Source organism: Stylophora pistillata, chromosome 8, assembly GCF_964205215.1.
Source record: "Stylophora pistillata chromosome 8, jaStyPist1.2, whole genome shotgun sequence".
In the NCBI taxonomy this organism is placed as follows: Eukaryota; Metazoa; Cnidaria; class Anthozoa; order Scleractinia; family Pocilloporidae; genus Stylophora; species Stylophora pistillata.
This window is the reverse complement of record NC_142526.1, coordinates 17,313,743-17,336,954: the sequence shown is the minus strand read 5'-3', so window position 1 is coordinate 17,336,954 and position 23,212 is coordinate 17,313,743. Positions and strand designations below refer to the sequence as shown.

Below are 23,212 nucleotides of genomic sequence, written 5' to 3'. Positions count from 1 at the left end.
TAGTTGAACTGAAATGAGGGCATAAAGGTATTACTAAGACACTAGTCGTAAATTTTAGGTATTTAATATAATAATTACATCATAACATGTAATGAGGAAATTTATTTTGACATTTTTGCTCTTTTCGTGGCCATTTGTATCGACTTCGCTCTCTCTTTAAATATTTGTCTCTGCAATGTTTCGAAAACATTAAAGTGTTGCTATTCAAAGATGGTTGGTTTGTAATAATGTCTCCCATATCAAATTTATTCATCACTAAACGGCTTGGTCACTTAGACATCATTATAGTGACAGTTTTTTACCCTAGAGTTTGATAAAACTATTACTGACATTGTACTTGAGCTTTTGTTATTTCCCTAACTTTTACTTCTGAAATGAACTAAATGGTGAGTGAGCGTTGAATTTCCGGGATGTAGTGTTTGATTTTTACTGGACTGTATTTTTTCTCATCTTTACTAGCCGTTCAGCAAGGGTCACATCAGTGCAATGAACATGTTCTTCCTAAAGTTATAGCAGGGTGATATTCTTAGTATTATCGTGGGAAAAGTTTAATTCTCATTGAAATTCACTTTTGAGAACGGCATGTGTCTTGATGGTATTTCTGTCAGAACAAGAACAAGGAAAATAAGTTTTGAGTATAATTAAAAAAATGTGTGTGCGTATATGTACTCCATTTCGTTGAAAGCTGTACGATACCTTAATTAGCCTTAATTTGATTGACACTATAAGCGATTTCATCGTCAATTGCATAACCAAACAACATGCATGCGGCACGTGTTTTTCGCCCATATTTGGGCTTGTTCCACGTGCTTGTAATGCAGCGTTTTAAGTGTCCTTTTATTCAGAGTTAACCGAAGCGTTATAATCGAATTGTGAAACCGAGTCAATACACTGGGACTTAATAAGCAAGCGTGGTACAGCCTTTTCACGTTCTTGACAATGTATGGCGTGTTTGATCACGATCTCTAGATTGTCTTTCGAAACAAAGGTTAATAAATGCAATTTGGGGATAAATTATGTAGGATTTGGAAATTGAATGTATAACGGTACTTTTGCTGATAAGAGCTCGTTATGAAACGCAACCTCAATATCCTGCATTCCTAATAAGATCGATTTGATTTGCGTAAGCAACTTTTGCTCGTGGAACTTTCCAGGGACCACTTCATAGCCAGAGGGAAAGTAGTACTTCCTGTTAGTTTGTCACAATACCAATATGGCCACCACAAGTTTGCGTAGGACGCATACCGGCAGGTTTTGGTTTGAATATGGGCTTTGCTTTTGCTTTTCTTTGTGCATGTTTGTCCAAATTGTTTGTCGTGTCTAAATTTTGAGGGAGCTCAACCATTTTAAAGAGAAAACTGCAATGTTATCTTAGGAATTTCTTGAATGAGGTTCAAATTTTTCAATAAAAAAGAAGTAAGAATAGGAAAAAAGGTTTATAGTTCTTCCCGAGGCAATATCGTGGTGTGCTTTGAACACTACTTATCACAACCCATTCTATACCTAATATTTGTTTTTGCTAGAGATTCAGGAGGATCCCAATAAGTTGATGGCTTTACGAACGAGTAAAGGTAAAAATATTGGCATTTTCACAGCTAACCGTTAATTCCTCTCGTCACGGTGAACAGATAAAGTTAATGATGCATTTTCATTGTTACTTGTTTATTTCTCTCCTTCATGGTTAACAGAAATGTTTTAAATTTATTTCAATTACCGGCTGAGGCCGTCATTAGATTTCGCTAATAATCTTGCTTTTCTTGTAAGCAAATAAAATCACGAAGCACCAAGAAATACCCAGTGAAATGATTCACGCCTTGTCGTTTTCTTGAATGGAAAGCAGCCTTGTAGACAATGCGTTCTTTGAAAGGGCTCTAGTCTTCAGTGGACATATTTTTCTTCTGCGCGAGCACAAAATGTCAAGACATATAATTTGAAGATGACTATAAAAAGAACAGCACCAAGAAAGAAACTTATGGTTAAAGGAAGTGCTCATATTCGCCAGGGAGTTGTGGTGAGGGAGAGTTTTTATTAACTTAAATGGATCCGTCGTTTCAACGCATACGAACACCCTAAACTGTTGCTATTCCTAAATTAGAAACATAATTTTTTGTTAGTATCCCTTAGTCGCTTAGTTTTACACTGATCAGCCCTAGAGATCCATGTTGCATACCCTAGTTCTGAACTAGTAGCTGTTTTTAATGAAGAGCCGCAAAACTCGACTCTTTTTCCTTTCCTCCCCATAAATTTTCTATTAAAATACAGTTGCACATACAGATCAACTTCACGTAACACACTGAACACGCTCTATTTTGAAACAAACTGCTGCGTGTTTGCTTTAAGACCTGAACTCATGATGAAAAAATGATCCCGTATGAGAGAACTCACGGAAGTAGATTTCAAATCCATTTTCTGGAAATCGCGCGCAAAGCTTTATAATTAATTGTGGTAACTAAGTTGTACCTCTATTTCCATGACCCCATTATCTTTTTTTAACACCCAGCCTTTCAATACTAAAAAGAGTATTGGTCGAAGAAAAGTCGGTCGGATGAGCGTTGTAATACAACTTGCCCAATATACAATACAAATTTTTAGCCAAACGGCCTATTGCAACTATTCCAGAGATACCTTGATTAACTATACATGCAGTAGTATGCGGAGATCACGTGAATAAATAGTGCTAGCGTTATTTGCCAACCTGCTTAAAAAAAAAAAACGCTTATTCCGCTGAATGTTTTTCCAATATGAATCTGATCGGCGCTTTAATATCACGTGAAACAATAAAAAAAAGGTTATTCGCAGACCTACGAGGCGCAGCAATAGAAAAGAATCTCGTTAAAATAAATTAGGGGGTATCCAAGTTTTATTACATGTAGGTAAAGGATAATAATGCAAACATGAACGATGACAGCTGTCATCCAATGGAGTGCATATTTTGTGGGAGCTTTGCTTTTATTAGCTCGAGTCGATAAAAAATCGATAGAAAAATGTTCAAATTATGTTGAGTACAACTATTAGTCAGGAACGTTACTTTCTTTTAGCTGCTCCGCATAGTATGCGTTTATTTTTTCAGGATAGGATTTCTGGACAAATTGAGGGCAAACTGAGAAATTTGAAGAACTTTGCATGAAATTTGCGAAAACCTTTAGTTTTTCAATTTGTAGTACTCTTTACGTTTGCTTTTCCGGTTATCAGGTCAGAAATTTTGTTCAAGGGCTCATGTCGAGGACTCTAAAATCTTTCTAAAAATACGAAACAGTGCTTCTAAAAAACTAAGTGGAGCTTTACTAATTGCTGTTCCACGTGATCAACCAGCTTCAATCGATTATAGATGAATATCATTAATAACCTTGAACCCCTTACATTACAATGAGCCTATTCAGCCTATGATTTCATTATTCAAAAATTTGCACGGAATTTACAATGGTCTAAATGCACAAGTAGACAACATGATGTTTCCCATTTATAAGTCATCTATGTTTTATTTTACAATTCAAAAAGTTGTTTGTTAAAGAAAAACAATTTGAAATTTTTTGGCAAATTTTTTGACGTCAGTCTGCCAAATTCTTGCAATATCAGGCACTCTCTTTAATGAATTACACACAAGGTTAATTATCAATATGAAATTTTGATTATTTTCATGTCTCCCTCCATCAAAGCCAGTAGTAGGAATGACGTATTTTTAGGAAGATTTGTTGCGTATTCGCTCTCCACTGTCTTTGCAAGAAAAGCAATGGCGAGAAACCTGATTAAAAAAACATAATAATCATTTTCTTCCTTAGTATACCTTTCTCCACCGAGCGCAGAGAGATTTCATTAGCCAAGTGCGAGTGCGAGTACGTATTAGTACGAGAAACAAAATTCTGCATCCAAAGCTACATTCTTTTTTTAACTCAAAAGTGATATGTGCTAGGGTTTTTATCAGGGTATCTATCTAGAACCCGTTATTCCTTGACTGAGTTTAGCTTTTAGGTGTGAATCATTACTTGGTAACCATTTGCTTTGGAGTGAGAGGTTTCTGTCGAATTTTCTTAAACAAAACGTTTTTTATCAAAAAGGGGCTGTAACACAAAAAGAATCAAATAAATGTCTTTCTTTTGGAGTGTACTGATGATTTAGCTATACATGCAGATACCACGATTCACTTTCATGGGTTAATCGAATCCAAACGAGATGTCACTGGTACCTATTAACTGCTACAGTATTGATTAATTGCTCTTGACTTAGCACTAAATGATGTCTGTGCCAGAAGTGAGCCATCTAGTCAGTTCTTAGCCCCTTATATCTAAGCTAAGAGGTAGTTCAAAGGTTTCCTGACTTGTATTAATCACTGAGAAATTTTCCCTAAATTTTAATTTCTTGGCCCTGGAATTCGCGAGAGTTTAGAGAACAAAAATCGCATCAACAATAATTGCATAACAACAAAAACAACAACAGAGGGAAACAACATCGACAAAAACAACTAATTTTTTGTAATCTAGGGCGTAAAACGAAAGTCTTTTTCTTGTATTTCGAACCCAAACCATTACGTTACCAAAACGACTGGGATACAGGCTAGTGAGAAAATTTGGCAAGGAAAAGGTTTTGCTTATATTATTCCCATAAACAAAAATTAATACATCTGAAGTTCAGAATATGACCAAGGATTGTTAGGTCAATAAGAGTTAAAAAGGAATTCGTCCGCCTTGAAGAAAAAGCCTTTCATCCCTATTCCTGACTTCAAAAAGCGTCTCCCTATATCGCGTTACTCATGGAGATGGTCTTACAAATTACCAAGGGTCCAGTTCCGCGGTTTGGCGAAATTACAAGGATTAACTTAATAGCACCGACTTCTGTGGTTGTTTGAGAACTATAATATCGTTTCAGCGGATGCTAATTAAAATTGCTAGATGCTTAAAACAAGGAAAATATTAAGGACATTAGTCACTCTTAATTGTACAATTTATTCTGACTTTGTATTTCCAAATTGGTAGGACACACAATACCTATCTATTTAAGTACTCCAACCACCAACCTATTCTCAGAGAGAAGACTGGCATTATATAGAAAACGACGGCCTTAATCGTTTTTCCTTCAGAAAAAAATATGCAAGATATCAAGGCAAGCCGCTTAATTTTTCGAAGGCAACATCGATGCATGGCATCGGAATGCGTCCTAGTGGCGCCTTTGGTTCCTTCAAGATTATCTATATACCGATAAAATTCCAGAATTTTGGAACGAAGGAACGATATCTATTGCGAACGAAAAATGCGATTCGTGGTTAAAAGTTGAAGAGGCTGTAAAACTACAGCGAGCTTTTCCTTCGAACTGATCCTTTCTCTTATTAGCGTTTTCTTTAACTATGGGATAGTGAAAAGTTCATACGTGTCCGGTACGGTTCCCTTCTGAGGAATCTTCAAGTTTACGATATACAACAACAACCTGAAAACAAATAAAGAATGAAAACATAAGTAACCATTGGGCGGCCTTTGTTTTTGTGGCATTTTCGTTTGCTTTGTTAGGAATTTCCCATGTTTGATTCAGTGAAACTTCTTTCGAAATAGTGTAGCTTATGAGAGAGAACGAGTATTCAGTCATTTCGCTGACAGGCACTGTTGGACACGGGAAGTCCACAAACTAGTTTGCGTTGTCTAGTGCCATCCAAAGATGATCATGAAAGGGAAATGCCGATGGCTAGGAGTTTCGATTTCTTTGTGTTTTGTTTGATGTTACTCGGTGCACCAAAATAACTCCAAAGCTTCTCATCTTCTAAAACCAGCCAAAAGATCTGTGCCATTAGCTATTGATACTGAAAACAAGTGAATTGCTTAAAATATTTATTCCAAGTTCTAGGTATCCTTAGAAACAAAGCATGTTTGCTCATTAACTATATCCTCTTCCTTTGGAACGTCCGCCTATAGAGGTGCTGTGTCAACGAGTCATTTCTTTGTTCAATTATGTCACGTACCTTAGTTTGTGCGGACAACTTTAAACAAAAAATATTTCATTCAAAAGCGAAACCCATCATGGATTCTACAATTAATTGATCAACTTTTTTTTGGAAACTGATCATGTATCGACGCAAAGTGAAAAAGGACATTTGATATCTCATTAGCAAAGATCCCATCCATAAACCTACCAATACTGATGGGAAATTACTTCTGCCCTGAGAAAAGAAAAGTACAAATTGATGATTTTAACTGATAGACAGTGAAATAAGAAAAGTTTCATTTTATCCCACTTAAATTCATAACACCGATTTTTGCTGTATATTTAGAGAGAAGAGAATTCGAGTAATTCTAATTTTAGTCCGAATATTGAAGTTGAGGTAGCAATACAGACACGTACACGTGGGACTATAAATATATAAATGTACTCTAATGAAAAGACCACCAGTGTCAGCGAAGGCCATATAGAAGCAGGATCTACCCGACGAAGATGAAAATGACATCTAAAGTTTTATTTCTTATCTGTTTTTTTACTTCCCTCCAGTCGCATCTTTGCCTTCCTTTACCAGCTCCAGAAGGTGAGGTTTTCAATTATAGTCTCGGTTAATTTGATTTTCTACCTTGTAAAATTTTCCACTTGCTCCAACAACAAACTGATCGTTGTAATAAGATGGATGGTTAAGATTCCGAATGCTCATATTATAATCATCCATGTTTTTTTACTTTGACTCCATCTACATTGTTAAACTGTCAACTAACAGTATGGGGTTCTGTGATTACAACAGTAATTACAAAAAATGAACCTTAAGAATAATTGCTTTTTCAGTCAGCTTTGAATTTAACACGTACTATTACTTTAATTGCCTTCTCCTCCTTTGATCGCCAATTTATACGTCCTTGATATTGCTATCTCAAAAGAAAAAGGCATTGGCGGAAATTTATTTTTCTTAATTTCATCTCGGTTGTGTCGTAGCGCAAAGATAATCAATTCATGATTCTGAACAGAGTCTGTTTCAATTTTAAAAACTTGTCTGGACGAGGGCCATTTATCGCTGGAATAAATCTAAACTTTAGATTTAACCTCACGAGAGGTTCATGAAGACCGTCAAAGGAAACCACTTCTGGCTAAAGTTTTAGTTAACCAGTTTATATCTTTAAAATTTCGTCCATATATTTTTCCAGAGGGTATAGAGAATGGACACGATGTTGACGTAGTGGAGGTGCAGACCGTAGAACTCGCGATTAATGTACCCGACGAAGAATTGAATAGAGCCCAAGGTGATGAAGAAGGTAAAGTTCCCTTTTTTTCTGTCAAATTGTTATCTGTTACGAAATCATGTTTATCCTAGAGCTATTTAGGGAGTTGGGAATGTGCCTTATCAACAGAAAAACAAATCCCAAAAGAAATTTATGTTTCGTGAATAATGCCTAATTGAGATTGTTTTCGTGACCGAAATAGAGCTAATGTATTCGTATGACTAATATGAGTCTCAGAGATAGCTTTGATTTTATTTTGCAAACTTAAATATTTCTTATAGCCGTCAATATTGATCACTTTACTTCTTTAAAGATTGAAAAAGCGTGGAGTTCTCATCATAGATAGTTCATCATCTTTGTCTGATCAAAATACCTGTTTTGACTAATTTTCACGGGAGCTTAGATGAAAAGGATCCGTTGATATAATAAATGAATCCTTTTCCGCAGCACTGCTGAAGTAGTATAAGCGGTAACGTTTAATCAGATAACTTTCTAATATCAGGTTTACCATATCCCGTAGTAAAGGCTTGTTAGTTGAACTCTGGACGGCGGTACAAAACACTTAACAAGAATGCATCCAATGTCTTCGGTCGCTTCTTACTTGCTGATGAACGTTCACCTTGAGCACAAGTCTCAGACATAGGATTTAGGCGCAATTATTTGCGACGCTGGTCATTATATGGCTTAAGCAGTCAGAAAATGACATGTATTCGTTCTCAAGTTTGTAAAGGCACACGTAGGCTCAACAAAAAATATACCGTGAAGGAAAAACAAGTAAAACAAATTATCTCAACAAAGAATAAAAACACTGCAAAAACTTAAATTTGACAAAAAAAGAGACACTGATTCTCAGAAAATCTGCTTTCGGACTCAAATCTCACAAAACTTACATTTTAGGCTTATCTCGATTTCCTTCAGCTTGAGGCCATCAGAATTGATATAACCCTGATGTGTGGAGTTTTTTCATCATTTACGGTTATATGCTCCCCGACAAAGGTGTACCACCCTTTAAGAACTCATAATTCTTAAAAAAAACGTATCAGCCTTATTATTTTATTTTCCCACGGGACACAAATAAAGGTACACCTAGGTACATTCCTCATCACTTGCTTATAGCGGAGCTCGAAGCGCGCGCAGCGTAACACCATATCTCAACAGATTTGGTAACCTATCAAGCTGAGAAATTTGTTATAACTTCAAGACCGACTAAGATGGATCTGTCCGCCATCCCATTCGAAATTGCACTATTTTACCATACCACGTATCTGCATACATATGCTAGCCGAAAAAACGAGGTATCGCTGTTTCTACGTTTCACTTACCTCCCTCTTAGCGGCCGGACCGATACTCATTGTCTTAAAATAAGTGAGGAGAATTTGCTACCTTTCTATAATCAAGAAATGGATAGATATTCTAGTCTTCTCGGATAAGGACGAATAAAACGTAGACCCCGTCTCCTGCAGGGTTAGGGGTAGGAGACGTTAATTTCCCATGCACGAGATTACTGTGTTGTGGATGTCCTCCCCAGGGGTGGGATGGGCGGGAATTGGCCCTGAAAAGCCCCCATGGGGAGTGGTCAACTAACATATGTATTTAAACCCTTAAGAAATTTAAAATATGCTGTTTTAAATTTCTTAAGGTTTTTTTAAACGTTTATTTTTGAAACCGAAAGGAAGCCCTCGACATTTCAGGAACTAGTTTCGTACTGTTTCTATACTGTTAATCTAGAGCTTATAGAAGCTAAAATGGTTTCGGTATTTGTAAACACTAACACTTTGATGTATCTTACCGTCTTTTCGATTCCTTTTTGAATAAAGCATCTAAAAAAACTCACTAATATTTTGACTTGCGATTTTTTTCTCTATATAAGATTACTGCGACAACTGCACACTCCCTTAGACACACTCTAAATTCTAACTTTTTAATGCCTAAGTTCAAAACCGATTTTGGTGACATTCCATTCATCTATCATTGACTTGCCATACGCCTATCAAGTTTTGTCGTTATGTAAAGATTGAAAAAATATAAACATACAACTCAGGACAAAATTAACATTAAGTAAATACAAAATGTCGCTTCCCCACGTGAGAATCAGTCAATCAATTCCAAAACTAGACCAATCTTTGGGATGAACAACTTCTACAATCTGGTTACAAAGACTGATTCGAAGACTTCATTTGAATCTTAATTTTTGTCATCAAGTCTGTTTTTTTCTTAACATCTCTCGTAATCAGAACTGCTATAGACGGAAAAAAATTCTTACATGCTAAAAAATCACTGTAAATTCCTGATGGCATTAAGACTGATACGTCGGCCTTCAAGGTTTTTAAAGAAATACTCAAACACCATATCAAATTATTTCTCTCAGAGCCAACTAGCGAAGATACAGGGGAAGAAAGTGAAGATGAAAATGAAGTGGATAGTGAGAACAGTAACAATGAAGAGACCGTCGACGACGAAGGAGAGGACTCTGACAACGAAAGTGAAGACGATGACAATGAAAGCAATGATAAGAATGGCGACGAAGGTGGAGATGATGATGGTGGTAAGGAAAGTGAAGATGATGAAGACAGTGCAGAAGATGATGACGAAGACAATGGAGATGAGGATAGTGAGAACGATGAAGATGAAAGCGAAGATGATGATGCTGACGAAAGTGTAGATGATGAAGAAGACAGCGAGGTTAATGATAGTGAGGAAGGTGGAGAGGAGGGTGAAGATGATGAAGATGAAAGAAGTGATGATAGTGGAGATGACGATATTAAGGATAGTGGAGAGGAAGAAGGCGAAGACAGTGGTGACGGCGAAGAAGCAGAGAGTGGTGATGAAGATGGTGAAGAAAGAGGCGACGACGAAGGGGAGGAGAGTGGTGACGACGAAGAAGAGGAAAGTGATGACGATGGTGAAGACAGTGGTGATGATGAAGAAAAGGAAAGTGGTGGTGACGATGATGAAGGGAGCGGTGACGATGAAGAAGCGGAGTCTGGTGATGACGAAGAAGAGGAGACTGGTGATGACGATGATGAAGAGAGTGGTGACGATGAAGAAGACGAGACTGGTGATGACGAGGGCGGTGACAGTGGTGACGAAGATGAAGAGGAAAGTGGTGATGACGATGATGGAGACGGTGGTGATGATGAAGAAGAGGACAGTGGTGATGACGATAATGAAGAGGGTGGTGACGACGAAGAAGAGGAGAGTGGAGATGATGATGGCGATGACAGTGGTGACGACGAGGTAGAGGAAAGTGGTGATGACGATGATGAAGAGAGTGGTGACGACGAAGAAGTGGAAAGTGGCGATGACGATAGCGAAGACAGTCGTGATGACGATGATGAAGAAAGTGAAGATGACGGTGACGAAGATAGTGGAGATGACGAGGGTGAGGATAACGGCGATGACGACGATGAGGGCAGTGGAGATGATGATGGAGGAGAGAGTGGTGATGACGAAGGTGAGAATAGTGGAGATGACGATGAAGAAGAAAGCGGAGATGACGATCGTGAGGACAGTGGCGATGACGATGGTGAAGACAGTGAAGATGATGACGCTGGTGAAAGTGGAGATGACGACGTTGACGACAGTGGAGATGACGATGGTGAAGATAATGGAGATGACGATGATGAAGACAGTGGAGAGGACGATAGCGAGGATAGGGGAGATGATGATGGAGAAGAAAGCGGAGATGACGATAGTGAGGACAGTGGAGATGACGACGCTGATGAAAGTGGAGGTGATAATGGAGAAGACCGTGGAGATGATGATGGGGAAGAAAGCGGCGATGACGATGGTGAGGATAGTGGAGATGACGATGGTGAGGATAGTGGAGATGATGATGGTGAGGATAGTGGAGACGATGATGGAGGAGAAAGCGAAGATGACGATGGTGCGGATAGCGGAGATGATGCTGGAGAAGACAATGGAGATGATGATGGTGAAGACAGTGGAGATGACGATGGTGAGGACAGTGGAGATGACGATAGTGAGGACAGTGGAGATGACGATGTTGAGGATAGTGGCGATGACGATAGTGAAGACAGTGGAGATGACGATGGAGAAGACAGTGGAGATGACGATGGTGAAGACAGTGGAGATGACGATGTTGAGGATAGTGGCGATGACGATGGTGAGGACAGAGGAGATGACGATGGAGAAGACAGTGGAGATGACGATGGTGAGGACAGTGGAGATGACGATGTTGAGGATAATGGAGATGACGATGGTGAAGACAGTGGAGATGACGACGATGATGACAGTGGGGATGACGCTGGAGAAAGTGGAGTGGATGATGGTGAGGATAGTGGAGAGGAGGATGGTGATGACAGTGGTGATGGTGTTGACAATGGAGAAGTCAATGTTAACGAGACTGGAGAGGGTAATGTTGTCAAACACAAGGGTGGTGCCAATGGTGTGGATTTCAAAAATTATGGTAATGGCATCTTTTACCGAGCCAAAAATATCAAAAGTATCAAAGAACTCGTCAAAAACATTTTAAGAAACAACAGTGGCATTCATATCAACGACACTGATACGATCCTAAAGTTGTTGAACTCTACGAAATTAGAAGGGTCAAGATCTTCCGGCGTTTCTTGGTATAGTGGTTTATTTTTCTATGAAGCCCTGCTTTTAATAGCGTCCCTTGTAATTTTATTATAAAAGTGGCTAATATTGCCTAATATTTATCTCGTGTCTAAGAGCGAGGGGACGAGGAGAACATTGCGATCTGCTTGTAGCTAAGACAGAAATTCTTGCGCTAGAATTCGCCAAAGGTGTATCAAAAACTCTACAAGAAAACCGTTTGTAACCCTGTGCGATTTGTATGCAAATTAATCTTATGGACAACTTTTCGCAAAACGACAAAAATCACCCTGGGGATTTGCTTTTTTGTATAGAGATGTACATAGGAAATTATTTTTATGTTTATAATAAATAGTTTTGAGCGACATAATGAGGTCTTATTTAACGTTACTCTATTTTTTTTTCCTGGTAATATCTGTCAGTCACGCAACTTACCAACCAGGCAAGCCGGGTTTTTGACCTATAGCAGACAGGGTATCTTTTTTTGGTCCAATTTTAACACCAAATTCCGCGTGAAAAAGGCGTAAAAGAAAACTTTTGGCCCCAGTGTATAAATCACCGGGCTCGAGGAACGATGGACTTCTAAGAACATCTGATTGCTGGTTGCCCCTTTAACAAGAAGTCTCTCATTCGCAAAATGTACAGTTATTTAGCCCTGCTCCTTCGTGTGAATCAGCTTGAAGAGCTCTACATGACATTGAAAAAAGTGCGACGATTACCTACCTCACGAATTGGGCTGTTTAAAACAACGATTGCTTAAATCTTGATTTGTCCGGTTTTTAAGGAGTGTCTATATATTGTCTAGAGAGTGTATTCTGCCGAGCGTCACTCTGAAATATACTGCAATGGCCATAGTAAAACCCCAAACAGCTTTTTGATGTCTTTAACACTTATAGAGATTTCGGTTCTCGTGAAAACGGATTTTTTCTTAATTTCGGAAGTGTTTTAAAAAGTCTGGAAAGCTACCCAGTAGATGAACCTACACTGCTGGGATTCTTTAGGAACGTAATGACGTCGCTCAGTTCGAAGTTTCAACATTTCTCCTAGGCATTTGGATTTTCGAAGATTGGTTTGTTCAAATTCCCGCCCCTAGGGGCTAAAATTACGTTCAACCAATTTTTTTTGTAAAAAGCAGAATCAGCGACCAGGACTCTCTACACATTGACCAAGCTTTGAAACCTAGACCTTGTAGACCTTTTCTAGTGAGCTAGTTGCTGGCAAAAGTGACCTGTTAACCTTACAACATCTCAATATTTAATGATATAACTTAATTATGCTGGAAAGACTCGACTCTTCCAGTTCAAGTTCCCCACCCATGTACCCAGCCAGGCAAAGTTGAAATCCCCCGCCCCGCGGCACAAACGAAGGTCATATGCCTGTGTGTTACCAGGGGTGGGGGTGGGAAATGTTGAAGCTTCGAACTGATCGGCGCATAGCACTAAATATTTTCAGATTGACGGTGTATCTGGCTTTTTTTTCAGATATTTGTTTGAACGCACCTTTCATTTTAATTAAAGAAAAACGTCCATAAACCTTTTGTTGAAAATCTTGTTTCTGAGCGTTCTAACGCTCCACTTTACCCTTGATCTCGGTACAGAGGCGACCCAATTAGAAAACAATTTTCTTGATCAGACTCCAGAAACTAATCATTTAACATGTGCTCTCACTTTACACTTTTCTTTCTTTATTCAGTTCTCTTCACCTGCCATGATTGAGCGAGGCCTCTTCTCAGCTATTCTCGATGGTTGTTCATTCACTTAAAATGGCAGCTTTGCTCATCACAAAGGCTCTTTCCGCACCTCTTCATAAGTTGAATGCGACTTGGCTTTTAGTGCATTTTTGTTCATGACAAATCGCCACTCATTGTTTTGTCAAGCCTTAAAAGCCATACACCACTTTCCCCAAAAATTTATAGCGCGATAGATTCACTTGAAATGTTGGAAAGGGTGTAAATCACACACTCTTTGGTGAAACAGACGCTTGCAATTCTGTGGTGAAAATGCAGAAAATGTGATCTATAACCTACATCAATTACACAGCATTTAGCAAAGTTTGATCACTTCTTGATCCATTTTCTAGAAATCTAGCATCATATTTCTTTAAGTAAAAGGATTAGCTTTTCAATTGTCAGTTAATTTCATTAGTTCATGATTCTTCTGTCGGGAAAAAAATTGCCGAAGAAAGCCTAATAACGTTCCATCCATTTTTTCGCAATATTTGCTACTCTTGCCCCAAATTTGACCACTAATAGTTTCCTGAACGCAAGTTTCAACTGTCAATTGTGGTTGGGAATGAGGATAGCCACAATTTGCGATTGACTCTACTGATTGTCTAACTGTCGATGGTCAAGGCACGTGTTTGGGCACGTGAGTAAGTGTTTAAAGTGAGCATTGTTGGTATGAATAGATTAGAGACAGCAATCCTGGTATAGACAAAAGAGAACAAAGGTATTGTTTCCTTGACTCTCAACATTTAACTCTCTGTAAACTAGCTCCTAAAAATAAATAGTCCACATTGCGTTTTTTACGAAAGTAGTTGTAAGCTGTTGAGTACTGCTTCGAAAGCAAGGTCCTCAGCAGGAATGCTCATACGTCAATTTTAAACAGGGAAAGTAAAGGTGTTTTTTCCTTTTCATAGCGTGCAGAGCAAAGGAAAACAGTTCGAAAACTGAAGTGGGACCAAATTAAATTTCGTATGGTTACCACAATTAATCTCAAATTATAGCAAAATTGTTAGTTTCTCCTGGGGTAACGGCGTAATATTTTGCATCATGAGTTCTTGTATTTTGATATTGACTGATTTATCACCTGAGCAGCACAGAAAATTACAAAGATCTTATATAAATGAAACTGGAGACATGATAAAAATCAATTTTGAAGATACAGCTCTCCATGTTAACAGTAGCCAACTCAAGTCAAATTGTTTTATTTAATTGTGTGAATTGGAAAGTAACCTAGATTTGCACAGTTTTTCATTTAAGACAAGGCAAAAAAAAAAAAAAAATGAACTTAGGTGCCTCTGTTTGATATTGTTTATTTTTCCAGAACCCAACAGCCAATATTTTGATTGTTGATAATATTCAGCAATCCCCGAGAGAGTGCTTACATCAGTCAATTCAAGTCGAAGATTCCGATGCAATTCTTATTTTACCAATAAACTGATATCGAAAGCCACAAAAATTTCAAACGGTACTTTAATGCTTGCTTCCAGTGTCTCATAAATGTTACCAGTTTTATCAAAGGGCTCCATTTTCCGAATAGAAGCTAAACGACGCCATCAAACATTTACAGATGACTTCGAAACTGATAATCTGTCTTTGCCTTGCGACCCTTCTAACTCCTATTTGGGGTTTACCTTTGCTGCAGTCAGATGGTAAGATTTTACTCTTTACAATCTACTTGATCAAATAATTTTTCAAAGCGTTTGCTGTCAAATTCATTGCGTGCACCGTGATGGCTGCAGTTCTTACAAACTAGATATATTATCGAAAGTGAATATTTTCTGAAAGTATGTTTACAGTAGGATTTTGAATGTTCTCACGTTCGAATTTCTTAGATGACCTTAGTTGTTTTTAAGCAGATGCACTGTTACTACGCAGGATTCAGTTAATCATGAGTTTCATATTCTAGATTATGGTAACAATTTCTGTGTTCCTAATTATCCTGTTGCATATTGCGTAACCAATAAAAACGAGCCAGCTTGCATTGTTGTTATCACTCGATTTTACCGACACTGCAATACTTGCTTTGGCAAAATGAGTGTTAACACGGCGTTTGATAATTCTCAATCACTTATGAAGTACACATAAAAAGGAAAATCTATGACAAGAATAGCGGGAATGAGAAACTCAATCGAGGGTAAAATTTTGAAATTGCATGTACCGCCGGATTCTCTAAGGTTCCTACTCGGGTCAAGCTCAGTTATATTTAAATGATATTTATTCCCTACAATTTAACCGAAAGAACGGTGTACTTTTAAGTAGATTTCCACGCTGCAAAATATAACAGTGGTATAACGGGGGAATAAACTTGTTCGGAATAAAAAAAAAAGCTGTGTCTGATATGTTCAAAGACCACCGAAAATTTGTAGTTTGCTGAGTATGATTTCTCGTTAACATCTACTAATCGCTGTTCAACAGAACTTTGAATTTCTTTCAAGTCTGCATTAACCATATCAGCTAAAGAGATACTTTCAAAGTTTCAGTTTGAACGTCTTACTCGCTCTCTTTTTTCCACCAACAAAACAAAAAGTTCAGTTTTGGCTATCTGTAGATTATCAAGTCTTATTTCGAACCAGCTCATTTTTCATAGATTTGGTGGCCAATGTTGTCTTTCATTTTATGCTGAAGAAAAATATTTTGATGGGGATTTGTATTGATCATGTTCCTCTCACATTTCTGACACTTTTGAGTCGTGTACCATGCCTATGTGAACATAGGTTCGAGAACATTTCAGCCCTACACCTGGGTTAGTCCCTCCTTTGAATCATCATTGTAAGTCTGTTCGAGCATGCTTGTTGGAAATATTCCCCTTCTCATTCCTCTGAAGGCTTGTAAATAGTACTGTTTAACCTACGAAAGCTACTATATCATACGTCCACGGAAATAGAGAAGAAACAATCAAGGGGAAATTAAGAGAGTCGGTTAGTAAGTTTGGTAACTTGAGGAAAAAACACTAGAGACTTTTTCGAGAAGTCGTTACGCAGTAGTTTCCTTATGTAGCTCCTTCGTGTCGTCTGCCAAGTGAATTTTCGAGTGACCAATACGAACCCTAACAAAATATTGGCTATGCTTAAAAGTGTTGAGAACGCCTTTTTACCTTCATTAAATAATCACAAACTTGTACCTAAAGACGACTTGAGAAATGAAGAGGCTGCACATATATTATTTTTTCTAGCTTTGATACTGACGAATGTTGGTAATCTCCCTGTCACCCAGGCTAAGTTTTCATTTTCATGTGCATTAAGCCCCGTCTACACGAGCAATTTTTATGTGGCAACTGTATGTGGCAATTTTTATTTGCCCGTGTGGATGGCTCGACAAATATTTGTTGTTAATTTGCGTCAGTAATAATTTTGCACAGCAGAGATGCTCATGGAAAGGAAGAAAACAAAATGGCGAAAGTCAGAAGACGTGCCAGACGTGTTGCAGCTTTAGGCGCGTTTGTCACATTTTGTGTGGCGTCTCATCTACACGGCCAATTTTTTTATGTGGCAATTTTTATTTGCCATATAAAAACTAACACGCCAGCTTTTCATCAAATGTAGTTGTCACATAAATATTGTTCATTTTTCATCATCTACACAGGCAAATAAAAATTGCCACATAAAAATTGCCATATAAAAGTTGCTCGTGTAGACGGGGCTTTAAGGTGGTTAGAAACCCAGTAAACCAAAAATAACTGATTACAGTTATTTTTGGTTTACACTTGCCTTGCGAGAACTGAAATGTAATTGTGTACTGACTATCTAAAACTCGCTGCATTTTAATACAGATTATTTCACCACTGTACCCATGAAGGAGGGCCTCATATATTTTACACTTCAAGTTGTGTTCTCTGGGGCAAGTCCACGCGAGAACTTCTAAGATCTCGCGTGGGCTCATCTCCTTCGCAATAAACAGAGGCGCAACAGCAGCAACAAAAGCAATTTATATCTATGCATTTCAATTCACTGAACAGAAGGAAAAATTTAGAATAATTGGAAATAAACTAAAAGTAACAAACTCATCCAAATTTAAATGCAGAGGAAATTCAGAAATAACGGTTACCAGAAAAAACGGTTACCCGTTATTTCTGGCAGTTACCTGACGATTGCTTCGCAAGAGGCTTGAAACTCAGAGTTGCAGTAAAAGTTCATGTAGCCTAGATCTTGAAGTATAGTTATCCACAGCTCTAGCCCTGCTATCGAGCACTTTTTAGTAGATGATGATCTCATTCCGCTATTTTGGTTATATAGATATATATATATATATTGTGGGAGGAAAAAGACGAGTAAACTACAAGTTCATCCCTATATATATATATATATATATATTAAGTGTAAAATTTTGACTTTCGTAAAACAGTGCTCAATACATAGAAGTAGAGCGATGTATATATTGTGGCTACCTTGCGATTGAGCACTCTACACTGGGGTTGCCATGCACTTAGCCTTCGGGCGAAGCTCGTCACCTTAGTTGTGATTTGAGCACTCGCGCATGGCAACGTGTCTGCACTTGGTCCCACAAGTGTAGCGCCCAGGCAATGGTTTATTCCAGAGCTTGGCCCAGTGTATGCACTGCACTGATGAGACCCACATAGGTCGAAACAGTGTGCACTGTCTGCAGTTATATATATATATATATATATATATATATATATATATAACTGCAGTTATATATATATATATATATATAACTGCAGACAGTACTGTTTCGGCCTTCTGGGCCTCATCAGTGCAGTGCTAATGCTAAGATGGGGGAGAACCGAGAAGGTCACCCCAAACGACCCAACCTTTGTGGTATCGTCTAAGCCATGCCAGAGTGCTCAAACTAGAGTAAACCAGCGAGCATGCGCAATTGCAACGGCAATGACTCATCCTAGATAGAGTGCTCAATTTGGACATGAAAGCAAAGCTTTGTATGCCAAAGAGCTATATCTATATATATATATAGATATATGTATAAATGTGAAAGAAGGAAATTATTACTAGTTACTAGTGCGAGGCAACGACTACAAGTAGTCACTACTTCAGCAACGAGCTTAATAGTGAGATACTGTCAAGTGTTGAAGCAGGCTCCCTTTGGTTCAAGACTTGTCGGATGTTGTAGGGGCAATAATTTGATTACATGGAACGAACATATAATTCAGACTGTCTCTAAAGCTAACAAACTCTTGGGATTTATCAAGAGACATTGTCATACAATTCAAAATGAAAAAACTTTAACTTTATTATACTCTTCTTTGATACGATCGCATTTTAGTTTCGCTTCACAGGTTTGGGCCCCACATTCTGTAGTTAAGAACCTTCTATTAATTGAAAGGACTCAAAGACGAGCTACTAAATTCATTTGCAAAAACAAGAACATGAGTTATCAACATCGTCTAATTCATCTTAATTTACTGCCCATTAATTATTGGCTTGAATATTTAGACCTGCTTTTCTTTCTTAAATGTAAACTAGGGATCGTTAGACTTAACATAGAAAACTATGTTAAATTTTGTAATGGCAAATCACATCGTGGTGCATCGGGAATCTACCCAGCAACACCTTACTTTCGAACTTCACTTTTTAGGGATTCATTTTTTGTAAGACTTTCTAATATTTGGAATGCTGTTCCCGATCATATCAAAGCTGAAACTTCGTTGTCTTGTTTTAAAGCTAAGCTCAAATCTTTCTATTTTCTTAGGTTAAATCAAATATTTGATGGAGATAATGTTCGTACCTTTAAGTTGATTTGTCCTAAATGTCGTAAAGTTAATGCCTTTACAGTTTGTTCTTGTTAATTCCGCAGTCAGTTGTAAAATATGTACTATATGTTTGTTCGTTTTCTTAATGCGTTGGGTTGGGTTTTTAAATCTAATTTAGGGGTTGAGATTAAGGGTGTAAATATCTTGGAGGGGACTTAGAGTCCTATTGTATTTACACCACCTTCGGGTGAATCATTAAATAAAAATAAAAATAAAAAAGATCAACTGGCGCATCATGAAAAGAGCTCAAAATGCCTCTCTCTTAGAGAAGAAATCTGAGCTTGTAACAAAATGCCGCAACGAAAACAAGTTTTTCACAACATCCAATCAGAAGAAGCGCGTGCGTGACGACTTCTAACCGTTCTTGAATTTTAAACATTCATAACCGTTTACTTCTCGTAGACAACTCTCAGTCTGATGATCGCCTAGAGCGTGAAACTCGAGTAACTAGTAATAATTTCCTTCTTTCACATTTGTATTTTGCTCTGCACATTTCTGCATCGAGCACTCCAAGGATAAGTGAAACAACTTTATTTCTTGATTATTCGTTTATTCATCTATTTATATTCCCCTTATTTGTATTCAAATGTCACCCATAATTCTTTATTTGCCTTTGATTGTTTTTTAAACCTCCTTAGTTTGTAGTTTGGACCTTTGTTGTATTACGTAACCTGAATCTTAATATTTCTGTTTTGTATATAAGTCGATGTTCCGGTAACTCGCAACCATTGTAAATAGCTTTTTAGTTTTTAATTTTAACCTGAGGAAGGCAGAACGGCCGAAACGTCGTGCATTAAAGTCGTCCAGAACGGTCAAGAGCTGGTCTCTTCGTTACGTCCTTATCGTGCACTTATGTGTGTGTATGTACATATGTATTTGTCGAGTTAGGAAAATACAAAGACTACGCATTCAGCCCCTTCAACCCTTTTTCGTGGTTGCTCACTCATCGGGGGATTTTAAAGGCGAGAATACACGTAACCATTAATAATACACTATAAAATTTGTATAACTGGTTAAATATTTGTTCAGCTGTTAAAGAATGGTGTACCGTGTACATTCCTGGCCAAGCTGAAAGATTGACCGTGAACTCTTGCGTGACAGATCGCATTTCAATTTGACGGATATTTGTTCAGCTGTTAAAGAATGGTGTACCGTGTACATTCCTGGCCAAGCTGAAAGATTGACCGTGAACTCTTGCGTGACGGATCGCATTTCAATTTTTTGCCATTTTAGCCCAAACCTTGAAGCTGAACACACCGCCATGTAAATTTTTATCAAATGACGGTGATCAGCGCTGTTACTAAGCCCATTTGTAATATTCTTCTTTTTTTTCCAATAGAGGAAAGCGATGTCGATGAATGTGATGAAGAAGATGCTGTAAACCAAAATAATGACAACGAAACCGATGAGATCATTGGTGACATTAGAGAAAGCAGTCGAGGAGGTAAAGAAGAGATCGGCGAGCACAGTGGAGATGAAAGTGGAGATGACAGTGGAGATGAAAACAGTGAGTTCAGTGGAGACGACAGCGGAGATGACAGTGGAGATGACAGCGGAGACGGCAGCAGAGATGGCAGTGGAGATGACAGTGGAGATGACAGTGGAGATGAAAGCGGCGAGGACAGTGGAGATGACAGTGGAGATGAAAGCGGCGAGGACAGTGGAGATGACAGTGGAGATGAAAGCGGCGAGGACAGTGGAGATGACAGTGGAGAGGAAAGCGGTGAGGACAGCGGAGATGACAGTGGAGATGAAAGCGGTGAGGACAGTGGAGATGACAGCGGAGACGACGGTGGAGATGATAATGGCGATAATGATGGTGATGGTAATGACGGTGAAAGTGACGGTGATGACGACGACGGGGATGATGATGATGATGAAAAAGAAGAAGAAGAAGAAGATGGTGATGACAAGGAGGGTGACAATGACGACGGCGACGAAGATAACGACAGCAATGGGGGCGATGGAAGTGAAGATGGCGATGAAAATGATGGTGACGATGACGGCGGCGACGATAATGATAGCAATGGCGACAGTGGTAATACTGACGACGATGATGATGATGGCGGAGACGAAGATGGTGATAATAACGAGGGCGATAGTGATGAAGGCGACGGCGACAGTAATGAGGACGATGACAATGACGATAATGGCGACGATGACGACGAGAGTGAAGATAACAAAGGTGATAATGATGGCGATAAAGAAGACCGAGATCAAGGTAGTAATGGCAAAAAAGAAGACAAAGATGAAGATGGTAATGACGAAGATAATAAAGATGACAAGGACGACGGTGGCAATGATAATGACAGCGATGACAACGAAGACGACGACGACGGTGGTAATGACGAAGACAATAAAGATGACAAGGACGACGGTGGCAATGATAATGACAGCGATGACAACGAAGACGACGACGACGGTGGTGACGACGATGACGACAATGATGATGACGATGACGAAAATGATGATAACGATGACAATGACGACGATGACAATGACAATGACGATGACGTCGATGATGATGATGATGATGATGACAATGATGACAATGATGATGACGACGACGATGATGATGATGAAGATGATGACAATGATGACGATGATAACGATGATGACGATGACGATGACGACGGTGATGATGATGATGACGATGACGATGACGATGACGATGACGATGACGATGACGATGACGATGACGATGACGATGATGATGATGATGATGATGATGATAAATAGTGCAAAATGTAAATACAAAATAGTTTGCTGGCAACAACATCAGCTCCTATATGTAAGGCGTCGAATATAGCGGCCATGTACTAAGACCTTCGAGTGTCAATAATTTGCTCCTTTTGCACATAGTTAAAACCATTTGTAATGACTCCTGTCTTAAAGAAAACGGTCACTCTGTATTAGTCCAAGAAGATTTCTTCCAAGCTGACATTGATTTATATACGCATAGATGGTGTGGTATTCACAGAAAAATCCATAAATGGCGTGAAATGTAAATATGTGACCTTCCATGGCAAACCATATACTATGGAAAGCACACGGGATCGCATGTCACGACATGGCACGCTTAGCGTGTCACAAATTTGCAGATATGCGCATATTTAATAGGCAAAATACAGTCAGACATAGTAACTACTGCTGAGCTTTGTTTCGAGCAGTGTGCTATATGGTCACATTGTCTAAACTGGCTCAGCTCAATTTAATTCAGATTTATTTTACAATGTTTACAAAGGAATAACAATAAAGATGAATAAGTAAGACACCGTTTTGTTGAGAACAAGCCAAGAAAGCATTCTGACAACATGGCAGTGTGGGCTATAAACCAATCATTGACGGCCACGACATCATAGCTGGTCCGAAGTTGCTGTCCACAAAACTTTATTATACTATACGTGTGCCCTAGACGACGTCACGAATTCGAGTCGTGCTTTATGTTCCGTCAGCAAAATGATCTTTATTACATATCACGTATTCTGAGATATGCAGTACAATGGATATGACAGTCATTCTGCTTATCTTATGTATAAGTTGGTTCTCTCAGTATCTGTATAGAAAATGGATAAAAAACAACAAAAGCAATCTACGACCGACCGAAGCTCTACACGATATGGCATACTTTTTGCAATGGATTTAATTTCAAACACAAAAAAATAAATCACACAGGATGTTTTTGTGAGCAAAGGGCGACTACGACGGTGATTTATTACACCAAGTATGTTTAACACAAATTTCGGTAGATGAAATCTCACCACTTGCAAGATTTAGAAGAAGACTTGTTAAACCATTCATCAAGCATATTAGGTGTTCTTTTACGTAATTTGCCTTCAAGGATACAAACAATATCAAAAGTTTGCTATTCAGAAGCGTTCTGTTTTTCTTGTATAATATCAGACTGAGATAACGGATAATGGGATAACGAAATTGCTCCTGTTACACAAAGGTAAAGATAATTGTCAGACCTTGGCTATTTCATTTTACCGTAAGAGCCCCATA

At 38.4% G+C, this 23,212-nt stretch overlaps 2 protein-coding genes across 2 annotated transcripts; both read left to right on the top strand.

The window, feature by feature from the left end:
* The first annotated feature begins 6,348 nt into the window (after positions 1-6,348).
* Positions 6,349-12,129, top strand: LOC111341186 (uncharacterized). The gene is made up of 3 exons (XM_022948135.2): positions 6,349-6,502; positions 7,107-7,214; positions 9,550-12,129. Exons 1-3 carry the CDS (start codon positions 6,415-6,417, stop codon positions 11,835-11,837), a joined length of 2,484 nt encoding a protein of 827 aa, XP_022803870.2. The 5' UTR covers positions 6,349-6,414; the 3' UTR covers positions 11,838-12,129.
* A 2,773-nt stretch (positions 12,130-14,902) lies between these two features.
* LOC111341188 (uncharacterized) lies at positions 14,903-22,477 on the top strand. Its single transcript, XM_022948138.2, has 2 exons — positions 14,903-15,131; positions 20,547-22,477. The coding sequence occupies exons 1-2, from the start codon at positions 15,050-15,052 to the stop codon at positions 21,944-21,946; spliced, it is 1,482 nt and encodes a 493-aa protein (XP_022803873.2). The 5' UTR covers positions 14,903-15,049; the 3' UTR covers positions 21,947-22,477.
* The last annotated feature ends 735 nt before the right edge of the window (positions 22,478-23,212 follow it).

Bases quoted from the DNA above. Each gene is read 5' to 3' on its own strand.
- LOC111341188 (XM_022948138.2), top strand. From the start codon at position 15,050: ATGACTTCGAAACTGATAATCTGTCTTTGCCTTGCGACCCTTCTAACT. The intron at 15,132-20,546 runs GTAAGATTTTAC...TTTTTCCAATAG, and splicing joins ACCTTTGCTGCAGTCAGATG to AGGAAAGCGATGTCGATGAA.
- LOC111341186 (XM_022948135.2), top strand. From the start codon at position 6,415: ATGAAAATGACATCTAAAGTTTTATTTCTTATCTGTTTTTTTACTTCC. The intron at 6,503-7,106 runs GTGAGGTTTTCA...ATATTTTTCCAG, and splicing joins TCCTTTACCAGCTCCAGAAG to AGGGTATAGAGAATGGACAC. The intron at 7,215-9,549 runs GTAAAGTTCCCT...TATTTCTCTCAG, and splicing joins AGCCCAAGGTGATGAAGAAG to AGCCAACTAGCGAAGATACA.